Source organism: Helicoverpa zea, chromosome 4 (assembly GCF_022581195.2).
Source record: "Helicoverpa zea isolate HzStark_Cry1AcR chromosome 4, ilHelZeax1.1, whole genome shotgun sequence".
In the NCBI taxonomy this organism is placed as follows: domain Eukaryota; kingdom Metazoa; phylum Arthropoda; class Insecta; order Lepidoptera; family Noctuidae; genus Helicoverpa; species Helicoverpa zea.
This window is the reverse complement of record NC_061455.1, coordinates 1335684-1349579: the sequence shown is the minus strand read 5'-3', so window position 1 is coordinate 1349579 and position 13896 is coordinate 1335684. Positions and strand designations below refer to the sequence as shown.

At 37.9% G+C, this 13896-nt stretch overlaps 1 protein-coding gene across 1 annotated transcript in view; it reads left to right on the top strand.

The window, feature by feature from the left end:
- Positions 1 to 695: 695 nt before the first annotated feature.
- The window catches only part of LOC124629730 (muscle-specific protein 300 kDa-like), a 170206-nt gene continuing 157005 nt past the window's right edge, over positions 696 to 13896 (top strand). Inside the window, exon 1 of the mRNA XM_047163253.1 lies at positions 696 to 1200. Coding sequence (XP_047019209.1) covers positions 711 to 1200 — 490 coding nt within the window. The 5' untranslated portion in view covers positions 696 to 710. The remainder of the gene's footprint in view (positions 1201 to 13896) is intronic.

Here is a 13896-nt window from a genome sequence, read left to right as displayed (position 1 = left end):
AAAGCAACAGCACATCCAATATGTTACTGTTTCCTTTAGTGGCCACTTAATCAGTAAGTCACATAGTTATCTTTGTATTTAAACACACCTAAATTATAGCCGGTTGCGACAGATTTACAGCCAAAATGAGAAAGGCCCGAAAGAAATAAACTTATTGGGCTATGCTTGCCGTGGAGTATTTCTTATTAGATATTTTCCAACACAACGTCTCGTTTTAGCTTCACAAAAACTGCATGATGGACACTTACATATGTTTTTGTTTTTATTTTGTTTCCAACAAGCTGATAGTCTTGTATAATATTTGGCAAGAGTTGAGCGGTGCTCCCAAAATTCTTCAAGCGGCCTCGAACCTCCAATACATTCCAACATTATCACGATTCAATAAATACACTTAAGAAACCATTTGTACCTAATAAAAGTATTAGGGCATCTGTTTCGTGAGCATTGTGTATAGCGGTGTAAATGTGGGTCGTAACCCCTTCTCGAGACCCTAAAATAGAATGAAGAATTCGAATAGGAATAGATGTCTTCAGCCCTTTGCATGTTGTTATTTGGTGTGTAAAGGAGTTTCGTTTTTAGAATAGATTTGTAATTTATGGATCCTTTGCATGAGCTTTGTAGTTGTTTGTACATTCTTAACAGTTGCTTTCTATTGTTGCAGCGATGCACATGGTGGCGTGACACCGGGTTGACGTGAATCAATCCGCGAGATGTCCCAGCCGCCAGGGCGCGGTCGCGCGCGGCCCCCTGGCCCCGCCTCCCCCCTCAACTACCGTCCCCCATCACCATGGGCTCCCAGCCCGCCTCCGCTCATATCAGGACCCAGGCACTCCACAGCCATTGTGACACCCCCTCCAGTGCATCCATCCCCAAGACCATTTCGACCTCTACAGTCTCCGCACAATTTACGACAGCATTCTCAATCACCTAGTTCTCATTTCTCCATCTCACCTTATCCCATATCTCCGATATTGGGACAAAGTCCCGAGTACTATTACTCGTCGCCTTACGAACCAGTTCGGGAGTACGATTACGCGGGAGTGCCCCTGGAGCCGCCTCCGCCGCCGCGACCCATGATATACGAGGAGGATGAAGAGGAGCGAGGACCCTCCACGGCGGAGATCATTGCCCAGCAGTCGCAGGAGGGCTACGTGGACGAGAAGTTAGCAGAGTATCAGGCGACTATTCAGTTATTGCAAGGTATGTGAAAGCATTGACAAATAAACATTCCATATTAAATTCGAAACAAAAACGAAAGGGTGTTGATGACCTTAAACATATTTTCTTACCGTTCATTTATAGCTATTTATTTAACAGTAACATTTAGGGCGGTAACTAGTGTTATTTACTAAATTATATCATCTTAGTAGTTTCCCTATGATTACTTCTAAGGCAAGATACATTTAATTTGAGTGCTAATGGATGAAATCGATTTCAATAGTCAAGGTATTTTAAAAAAATCTAAAAAAAATTAAAAGTCGTTTGTCACAGATTTTTGGTCATAATTTTGGTTATACCTGAAATAAAATATGATTCACGACGAAGACTTTATTGTACTGTTTTATGAAGCAATAACTTTGTGCATCTCAGAAGTACGCTTTGGGACTGATGACGAATTGGTCATCATAAAATATTATGAGGTAGGCATCGTAGACTATATCAAAATATTAAACCTTGTTTGCCTTTTGACAAACTTTATGCGTATTGAGAATATACTAACTGTATACTCAACGCCAAGTACCAAACAAAATCGATGACTATGTCGTTAATTATAAGGTACCTACTTAAACTTTAACGATGCTATTAAAATCCAATACATTATCACAGTACGTGACTTCAAAGTACCGTTGGAAAACAATAATAAAGTTCTTCAGACCGAATCTTGGTCATGGTGCATAATCTTAACGAAGACTAGCCAAATACACATAAGATGTACATGCAGATACAAACACATGCGATGTATATTTCAAGGATCGATGGAATCGTAACCCCCAAAATGATCAAGTAAGATCAGGTGTAGAACATTGACGCTCATTTACAGTCATCATCATCGCTTATAGACCTATTCCCTGCATTGGGACAATAAAAAGGCTAAAGATGATGATGAGGTTTCTGAGACAGCAATTCTGAAACACTTTAGCAGTATCTGTATCTACGCATAGAACTTACAATAGGAAAATAGCTTACATCTATAGGTATGCTAAACGGCCCACGCCTGAGCTCTTGTTTTGTTACCAATCGATTTTCAAAGACGTCAGTCAATTTTATCGTTCCGTTTGGAACAGGTGGGTCATGCAGTTGTTATGTATGAGCGAACGATTTTAGAACTCGATCCTAATTTTGGAACATTATCGATATTCGAGAGCGGGTGACTCAAAGTTTCGTAACGTCTGGTCTAGACTGCAAACGGTATGTGGAACGTGATCCTGAAACGTTCCCTGACGTGCGTTGTTTCTAGGGTTTAAATTGGTTAAGACGGTTGCTGTTCATCATTTTGGTATGCTCACTTTTATTCTATAGTTCGGCCATTCAGAGAATGCGTTCCTGACACGTCGCGATTGAACTGACGACGTAACTTTGCAATGGCGTTGCAGTTACGATAAAAATATTTTTGCTGGTTGTTTACCGTTTTAACAATTGAGGAGCATTAAAACAACATTATTATATCAATAATCAATGAATGTAGTTACGTCGTCAGTTCAATCGCGACGTGTCAGGAACGCATTCTCTGAATGGCCGAACTATAATTCTTAGCATTTTCTTGTTATAGATAGCAGTATCGATCAAAGATTTTGCGGTTTTAGAATTTTCATAAAGGACTGTCAGTTACTCCATACCGAATGCCTCCCACACCACACCGCACAACACTAACTAATTACATTAGCAAACAAATAGGAATACAAACTTATTTCATTTGCGACCAATTTGCATCTGCACTATTTAAATCCGGTCCAACTTTGTTTCACTGGTCCTGCCCTGTCATTAACACAGATTTCATCACACCACAAAAATTTCGCCAGCTGCTGCCAAATTGCAGGTTTGCAACAAACTGCAAGCTGTTGATACATAAACAAACAGATTGGGCTAAATTTACTGTTTCACCAAGTTCACTGACGCTCGTCGCTGGATCGTAATCATTTGAATCATCGTCCGTTGAAATCGCGACAGGGAACTTATTTATAGCGAAATTATTTTGTGAGATGTTGGTGCCATTTTATCTTTATTTAGGTTTGTGCTGTGCCGTTATGAATATACCAGAATAGAATATACTAGACCGCTTCCACCTCAAATGTCTGCGCAAAATATTAAATATCCGTTGGTTTGATCGTGTGCGTAACACAGAAGTGTTGAGGGAAGCCAATGTAGGTGGCATTGAAGCATACCTCATGAGGAGACAGCTTCGTTGGTGCGGGCATGTACTGCGCATGCCGGATACTAGAGTGGCCAAGCACATCGTCTACTCCGAGTTGCAGGAGGGCAAGCGGAAACGTGGCGGACAGCTGCTGCGATACAAGGATGTGCTGAAGCGCCACATGAAAAGCTGTTCCATTGACCCGTCTCAGTGGGAGAATCTGGCATCCAACCGCAGAGACTGGAGAAGCCTCGTTAAAGCCAAAGTCTTTGACTTTGAAGCACGCCGGCTTTCTGAGTTGGATGCCAAACGAGATGAGTTGAAAGCTCGACCACCTGTAGCTATCAACTACAACTTTGTGGCTGGTACCCTGACATGTCCGCAGTGTGCGCGGACTTTCACGCACAAAATTGGATACTCCAGCCACATGAGAACACACGCACGCCATTAGGGTCGAAGTGGTCGCCGTTGCCGAAATCGGCGTGGAAGATTATTATTATAAGTTATTGTTTAAATTTTGATTAAGTCATACTGAGGTTAAATTTATTTAAGGAAAACTCAAAATACATTTTCGCTCTTCCCTAAATAAATATAAAGTCAATGGGTTTACAGTACATTAACCAAGAAAAGAGTATCACGCAAAATTATTTCACAGCATTTTTTTTTTCTTCTATCTTAAATCCGTTCCTCCACGTAGTGCCGTTAATGTTTCGCCAACACGTCTCGTTAAGCGATGATGTGGAAAATTGAACAGCCGCGAGCCTTTCATGTGCGTCACTGCGACCACGGTATGCAGTGATAGGGGACTCTTGATGGCTTCTCATGGGCCAACCTAATGTGATATGACGTGGAAATATGAAGGTCTATCTTGTAGAATATTGTCTATCTCGTTGAAGGTACTTTTTACCTTGCTCCACTTATTTGTAAGTGCAGTCAACTCTAAAGTGGAGTTTATTCTGATGGAATAAATGGGACTTGATTAAAACTACTTCTCTAAGATAGCTGGTACGATCCCGAAGCCACTTATCTCAATGGCCAATATTTTGAGCCACGATTGCGTACACCTCTGACCCATCTGTGTTCAAATGCTAAATTACGCAAATTAGGTAAGGGTTTACGCTATGTATTCAACTCTAGTCAGGTTCGTGTTATCTGGAAGGTACCTTTTTCATGCATGTCGGCCAATTCACTTTACCTAGTTACTGCTTCTCGTATCGTCGTTTTATCGAATTTCCCCGGAGCTTTTATTGGTGGATGTCACGCTGTGTCGAGGATATGTGCCTTTCCCCTTTGTTTAAATGTTGATTGATGTTCATTTGATGGTATGTTAACCATTTGTGTGCATTGTTTACGATCATCATGTCATAAGGAATGGGGGAGACAAAGAAAGTCTTTGGAAAGTCGATTTGGCAAGTAAATGGGTATGAAATAAAAGGGGGAAGAAATGATGGCTTAAATTAATGTGGTTTATGTATTAGAAGCGGTAAACGCAATGAAATATTGTCTTTCCCTTAATCCTTACTTATCGTTCAGTTTAAATATAAAACTGCAATAAAACGATATAGAGGTAGTATTATTTTCGATTCTATAAGCAGAATTTAGACTGACTAGACAGATATTGTCTAGCATCGTATGTAACTGTATGTCAACTGAGCTGAATACTCTAACGTATAACTAGCAGTTAGCAAGTGAAGTTACAGAGCTTGGTGATATGCCAAAAGCGATAATTTGCGAGGCGGTGTAATGCATGAACAGCCGTCAATCACTATCGGGGACATGTGTGTTACTGTCAATCATGATGCAGCTTCACTAAATGTGAAATATTTTACAATACTTCATGGGTTGTACGGTGGGTGCGTCTAGTCTTACGTTTATACGGGTTTCATGTTGTGTTTGCCTGTTTGGAAGGAAATTGTAGGTACGAAATTTCGATATCTTCTCGGCAATTTGGTAATGCGTCTACAGTGTCATCAGATTCTTCATGCATTAAAAATATTATATTATCTATTAGATATTTATCTTATAGTTCACTGATAGGTGAGTTTGCTTTTTGCAATGTGTTACAAAATAATCAGCTTACGATCTGAAGTTATGGGATTTCGTCATTAAAAATTATACATTATTTCATTGTAAAACCAAACGATAAATTTTAGTAATTTTACTTGACGATTTCTACAAAATATTAATATGGTTGTTATTCATTAGTTACTACATTGGCAAGATGACAAGCAGTTAAATCAACAGTTATCATAAAGCTCGCTGTAAAATTTAACCGAATACACTTCTAAAATCACAGTGGAATTTCGTTCTGCCTCAATTACATCTTCATCTACGCTTTTATCAATTGGAGTTACATCACTTAATGTTGCACGAGTGTTTAAAGAATCAGTTTGGTTGCCAAAACAAATTTTACTAATGTAACGTGCAAATACATGTAACAGTGAACCTGTGAGATCATCCACCTTGCCGGATCCATGGGCGAATGAAGAACGCTTCCCGTGTTACGACATTTCTATTCTAATTCGCGTATCGTTTGGAGATGGACTACTTTTGGTAAGTGTGCAAGGTCGCGATTGAATGTTATGTTCTTAGTTATTTCCTGACTAAAGTTTCGTAATGTCTCAACAGTATTGTTATCTGTTAATAATAAAAAGGACTATTTAATTTTGTTCGCCATTGTCTTCGGTATTACACGATGAGATTATTTCTAATTTTATTTGTCACGGATGACTTCAATTCTTCTGGTAGTTCAGTCCTTCCATCACCATCAATCACGATGACTTGATATTCATTGATGTCATCGCCAAAGGTGATCTTGGATGGATTACCCTTTCACACTTGGCTATGATTTCCCAGAAACAAATGGCAAAATTCAATTTTGATGTCATCTTCTAAACGAGCATTGTCTAACACAACAATGACATTGGCGGGCTCTTTCATCGCGTTCATGCGTTATTTTTAACTGAAGTGCAGTTGGATGGGTGCACATTAATCATCGGTGATACAGAGAACTGATTCATAATCAGAAGCTGGTGCTTAATTAACGGATGTGTGCCAGAATGTTGATGAGCTTCAAATTATTTGGATTGTTTTAAGAACTTGAGTTGCGTACACCATTTTAATCATTTATTGTGATCCTATTGAGATTCAGTAGACCTTTATTGACAAAATATAACAGAATGAGAAAAACAAATTGCAGAAATGATAAATTCCGAACTTAAAAAACTTTAATTTCATTAAAATTTATTAAGTTCACATATTTGAACTTTAAAATTCTTAAATGTTGTCAAATAAAGCTAAGCAAACAGACACAGATTTAGTATTGGCTAGCCAGACAAATGTCACGAGATTAGATGTAATCAGGTAAGATAAAAAGATCTCAATGCCAACGGAGCGAATTTAGGTCCAAACTTGCATCATCGGTCGAAATAAATGTAGAACATGTGAGCTACTCATTAGTGAAAAAAGTCTTGAACAATTCATGCTTGCTAATTATTTAATTACAATAGTAAAAACTTGTGTAGAAAACGTTCTTGACACTATTATATGAAAGGAAAGGAGACAATAAATGATCGTGCCGCGTCATTATTTTAGGGAATGCGTAACATTTTATTCCTACAATATTAGGTACTCCCTTTTCTCTCAAAAGCTATTTATGTCAATCCAAATATGACAAATGTTAAAATTTTATTGCCTGAATTTGAGTGGTATGGCAATTCATTTGAGTTACTTCCCCGTCTAGCCAGAGCGTCGGCGCCGGCGCCCCCCAATTTTAAACACTGCGCTACCCTCTGTCGCCTGGCCGACAGCCAGATTCTCCTACTAGATTACTTCATTAAATACTTACAAAGTTTCATATATTCCTAAAGAAATAAAGGACAATAAGAACCCATTAAGCAGTTATAGATGTTATGGACCATGTGATTAATTCGGGCATTATAAATAATGCCCGAGCATTATGAATAATGTCTAGCTTTATCGGGCCACATGATTAATAACTATCTTAACTTCATTATTTATCACATTGCACGGGCATTATTATATTGCTACATGACAGTTGGGCAATTTGATAAAAAAGCTATATTTTACGCGGTGATATTTTCATTTGACTTTTATTAAGAGAAGATATTAATTATGCCAAATAATAAGTCTATTGCTTAAACTTTAGTTTATTTTGTTTTGTAATAATAATAAGTAATTTCTATAAAACAAAGATTTGTTGTAAAATTTTTGTTTTTTTAATAATATTTTTTGTTATATTTTTAATATGACTTTCCTTAACTTTTAAATGCAAAAACTAGTACATTTTTAAGGCAGAAGTCCTTCATAATTAATCCAAATCATGAGGCTGATTTTTTAAGTGGTTTGATATTTCATCATCTCAGGCATAGGACGTCCACTGCTGAACATAGGCCTCCCCCTTAGATCTCCACAGATACCTGTTGGAGGCGACCTGCATCCAGCGTCTTCCGGCGACCTTTATAAGGTCGTCTGTCCACCTCGTTGGTGGACGTCCTACGCTGCGCTTGCTAGTCCGTGGTCTCCACTCCAGCACTTTACGACCCCAACGGCCATCTGCTCTGCGAGCAATATGGCCTGCCCATTGCCACTTCAACTTGCTAATCCGGTGGGCTATATCGGTGACTTTAGTTCGTCTACGGATCTCCTCATTTCGGATTCGATCACGTAGAGAAACACCGAGCATAGCCGTCTCCATAGCTCGTTGAGCGACTTTGAGCTTTGAGATGAGGCCGATAGTGAGAGACCACGTTTCGGTGCCGTAAGTCATCACTGGTAGCACACATTGATTGAAGACTTTCGTCTTGAGGCACATACCTCATGTCGGACGAAATGATATTAGTTTCCCGAACTCTGTCCAGCCGAGTTGGATTCGGCGGTCGACCTCTTTCTCGAAGTTGGACCTGCCTAATTGGACTACTTGTCCTAGCATAGCGTTTGATACTTAGTTTATTTTAAATTAAATGGCAATAACAATAAAAAAAAATTGAAATTAAATATGTTTGTACTACTTTGCCCAAAAGGTCACGGGCAATATGTATAGTGCCCGGTCAATTTGACTATTTAAATAATTATTATCAAATTGCACTCTCATATTGGGCATTTTTCATAATGACCGGGCATTATGTATACTGCCCAATTTATCACTTGGTCCATAACATAGATACAAATTATTTTGCAGAATCTACTGGTGTTTAGAAAACTATGTTTATTGTATTTTTCTCTGGCGATTTCAGTTATACTTTTTGTTCTCCTTCTACAATAAATAACGCTACGTTAGTATAATTTATTGTTTTGTAAATTGACAGCACTTACTCATCTGTTACTTATTTCTTTCTGCTGAGAGCTTTTCATTTATCTTAAAGCTGGATTCCGTTACCTCCCGTATCATTTCTTATAAATACGCGGAAATAATCATAAATTATACACATGCGCAATTTGCCTTCAAATACATATATCGGTTTGGCCATCTCTTACAGCTGATACGAGTCTAGTCTGATCGTCATCCGCCCCCGCTCTTATCCCAATGACGTCATCACTATAATCGTTTATAAGACACGAGGAAAGTGTTAGAAAATTCGACCTCGAGGTCGATGCACGAGTCGTTATTTTCCTTGATGTCATTCCTATTACTGCTAGCTTTACCTATCACACGATATTTCTGAACACTGTCTGCATGATTATCATGTTTGTCTTCGTCGTCTTGTATAAATTGGTTTTGTCTGCAGATTGACTCACATAATCAGTATTATTTCCTCAGATATAATATTTGTGTTTGCTGAGACAATATGTTTAGCATAAATGCATCTGAATTTTGTAGTCATTTTGTCAGCTGACACACCCTAATGGTTGTAAAATAATTTCTGCAAACTGATTCTGGTGGTTGAAAGAGATAATGCTTTTAGTTAAATACAAATGCTTTTAAGACCATTAGCTGGTCATTGTAGTCACAATGAGGACGAGTAAATTAGTGCCAAAATCCGGCACAAGTTGTGGCACATTGTGGTTGGTTAGTTCTATTTCAGTAATCGCGCCACATCTTATAAATGTGGGCTGTAGAGTTTAGTTTACACGGAAACGTTACCGTAGGAAGTTTATTAAAATTAGAATATTTCTACTTTTGGCACATACATAGCATGAGTGATTATACCTAGTAGACAACGTGTGTTAGATATAAACATGCTAGAATGGCTCTGTGTTCCGGAGAATGGCTTCAAATTCAAGCCTTATTCACTTTGCAAAAATGAATACCATTTCCGTTGCAAAAACGATCTGTAAACGATCTGTTCTAATGTGGCAAAGTTTATTCATCAACAGAGCTTTAGGTTTAAACTGATCCTGGATCAGTTTAAACCTAAAGCTCTGTTGAACAAGCTGCTGTCTGAACAAGCTTTAGGTTTAAACTGATCCTGGATCAGTTTAAACCTAAAGCTTGTTCAGTACTTGTTCAGAATTTCGTAACTGTTATAAAGCCATTGCCAGCCAACATTCCAAGATTTCAACAATATTTGAAGAACAATTGTCACGTCTACAAACTTGCTATTTACAACTGACCTAAATGTATTCTCTGCCTATGAATGAGCGACTTCCAAGAACCTCTCACGCAGTTTATCATGAGCGTTATAATTGGAATTTGCCAAAGGTCTGTTAGATCATATTCATCTGGCAATGTACGACGGACGTATTACATTTGAATGTTCTATTATTTATATTTTGGCGTCAAGCTAGGGCGGCAGAAAATAAATGTAGGTACATACGGTGGCGCTTCATCAAATTCTTGAATAGATCGTATTTTGTTTAATGTGATGGAATGTGATGCAACGGGAATTTCCCGCCTACAGTTTTCAACCCACATTATTCTAGAAGCTACACTTTTTTCAAGTCTTAGATAACAACACATCTCAATACAACACATATCTTTCTAAATATTTTGGTTTTGCTCAGTGAAAATACAATTTCTCTTACGTTACTCGACTGTTACCTTCATGACGTTGATTACCTACACATAAGTAAAGGTGTTCAGTGATGTCGCTAAGCAAGAGTTTCTTCTTAGAACCGTAGCCGTTAGTACCGAAGAGCGTCTACACACTAACCCGTTAATTCTAGTTAATTATAATAAATCAAATGGCTTTCATCTTCTGTAAGACACAACAAGGTATAAATCTTAGTACCCTGTAGGCGTTTATTGCTGAAGCACACCAATAAAGACTCCCGTGAAGATATGCTGTAGCTCTCGTAAAATATACGTTTTTGCCGTAAACTTTGAATCAGGCTAGTTTTCGGTTTTAGTGCGGTAGCAATTACCTGGTTATGTTGTTTTAAAGACTGTGGAATAACAAGACTGGTATTAATTAATACTAAAATGTTAGTTTTGCATTTTAATAAAGGCTCTGTAAGTGGTAACCTGTGTATCGTAATTGTGTATGTTCATTTACAGCGAGATCTGCTATGAATGTAAAGACTATCTAATTACCCTTTAAAACTGATCCCTTATATCCAATTACTAAAGAACATAGTGTACTAGAATTAAGTGTTATTACAGCTATCAAAACGAAATTATTGCTAATTATATTTGATCACCCCATTAGGAAATCCACACATCCCGCCGCAGTGCTAACATTCTTTTAAACGATTAGCACTTCTAAATCAAACGAACCAGAGCATAAATTTGTTTGTATGCGACATTATAATCCCGCTGCACACGACCAGTCGAATTTGTATCTACTTAAAGACGTGGTTGTTTTATAAATAAAGTTATTTATATAGAAAAGTACCGTCAGCAACACCGCCTACGTTCCGTATCTATTTATAAGAATTACTATAATGTTAGTGTCGGGATCACCGTGAAGTTTTGTGATGGTTTTGAGTTTGTAACGTCTGTCATTCCTATAGGGTGTCATTCCTATAGGGTTAAGTAGAAGTGCATTTACTACTTTAGTTCCATGTTACTGGTTATATTTGACGTAGTAAAGTACGGCAACGTCAAATAATTTCTCAGGGTTTATTATTTTTTTTTTGGGCGCCAAAACAGAGGCCGCACTACCCAAAATCTCTTAAGTTAGTCGGACGAGGTAATTTTTTAATTCCTTGCAGTGGTAGATTTCTCTGAGCTAGTGAATGTGGTTAAAGGAAGACTCTATATAATCTCACATTGTTTCAACAAGTTTGTCTTATCTGAATATTGTATTCGTATTATTCTTGTATTAGTCCTCATTTTTAATACTCCTACTTTGCTACCCTTGCGGCATATCTAGCCCATGAGATCACCCAAAGCATTATTCCAATGACTTCTAAGAATGGTATCGATTATTAGTAAATCTATAGACTAGATCTATAATAATACATTGTATTTTATGTAGTTTTATGTGTCCATAGGTTTAAATTTATGGAGAGAATATCCCGAGCATTCTTTAGTCCTAGTGTCAGAGTTGGCTTAATTCCTCTGACTTGGAATATCTAAAGCATTGTTACCTATTTGTTGACCTTATTTTGGATTGCAATTGATTTTGTTAAATTAACTGTCCCTTTTCTAGACATCTTTCTACTAGTCACATTGTTACTTCTCAAAACCTACAACATCATCTTTATGCAACCTAATCTTGTACCGACCAGTAAAAGCAGCGTAACCTTTAAGCTCGTTTATATTTTTGTTTAACCTCTAAGCTAGGCTAACGTAAAACACAAAGAACAATAAACTTGAGTAAAAACTGAACATTTTGCCAGTATTTATAGTCAGACAGCCGCCTACGTCTAGCTACGAACAACATACTAACCCATTTTTCACGGCCTAATCTTCCAAGTTGTGTATGCTACTGATAGTTCTTTTTCTTCTTTTATTTCAGTGTACTAATACTGGGAACTGGGCTTTTATCCTTGGCTTACTTGTAGCGTGCTTGTGACGTCAGTAAATGTTACTGTAGGTTACTTTTATTTGAGATTCAATATGTAAAAGGTTTTAGAGATCGGTCTTAGGCGGAATCCCTAATTGAGCACTGCCTCTTCTGGTCGTGGGGCGCAGGGGGTTGAGAGAAACAACGGTGTTCGGATACCGGATATATTTCGCGTAAACCCCCAGCAGATAGAACCGTTCACTCGGACCAGTGTGCAGTAACTGTCCGTGCATCGCATACCTCACGCTCTCACATGTTTTTGCTTACCTTGCACTCTGCCATACATACCTACTTACATATGTCCCTACAAGGTGTTACATAGAGGTATATGTAAAGGAGGTACAAATCACTTTAGCAGCTTCAGATTATGAAAGAACTTAACTAAGCAGTCTCTCCATTGACCACGGTTTGCAAGATTGTGACTTCTGCAGTTTTTGAAATCAGTAACAGTGAAGTTTTAATTAACAGGGGTCCTAATGCTTATATTGGTTGAGTTGTAGACACAGGGATAAGTAATGTTCTAATAGTGAGACAGTGGTTTTAGATTCAGCTATCTCACTTACAGCTAATTTTGTTTGTATAGGTCTTTTTGGTATCTAGTTTTTGCTAGCAGCAATTAAATGGTGGAAAATAGCGTATGTATGTCTTACATTCTGTCTTGGTTGAAGACACATCTCATTCTTACCTATCGCGAAAAACAGGCGTGATGTCAATCTCAAAACACGTGGATCAGCCGACACATCACTAAAATCAAATGTTTAGACTATAGACAAGAAGCGTTTCTGTTTTAGTATTTGTTCGTGAAACAGCCGGCCTCAACCTTAGTTCGGGGACGAAAATAACCCATCACACGTCCGCGACTAATCTATCGCTAATTCTTTGGTTTAGACTTGCCAAATGTATTATTAGAACGATAACCTGCCTCCTATACCACCTGATCAGTTCACTTTCGTTCTTTGAGATTACTACAAAGACTACAAAATTATTTCAAGAAAAGTATATTTCTTTCTATGTATAAAGTTTTTGGCGATTCATTTCGAAACCATCAAAATGGTTTTCGTGATTGCATGAATCTGATTTTTTTCTGACGTTTCTAAGGCATCCTGATTTTAATATGAAATATCTAGCCTGTGCGAAACTATTCTATCTTATTTTGGTTTTCATATTTTTCCTGTTCGAATAATATGATGGGAATTCAAGAAAGCCATGTGCGAGCTTTCTATCATATTTTACCTCGAATCCCTAGCTCTTGCCAGCCAGCCTGAGCTTCTGTAAAAATTGCTTTCTCTACTCAAGTAAATGAGACAGAAATTGCTAAAGTAGTTCCAGACGAACAAATGTCAATAACCACAATTCTGTCGTGATGAGGTCAATGTCCCTGTTCCCAGTTATTCTTGAACAGCACTTTCATAGGAAACTTCGGCAGAATGCGGTCACCGCGATGACTGACAACCGCGACACGGTCAGAACTCCTCTAACGTTTGATTGTATTTTGTTAACATTGAAAGTCAGGAATATGGACGTTCACCCTAACTGAGATTGTTTCAACTTTGATGTTTTTGGCATAGTTCTTTTCACTTTTAAAGTATAAAAGACTTCTATTATATGTCGTAGACACTGTTTTACTATAAGTTT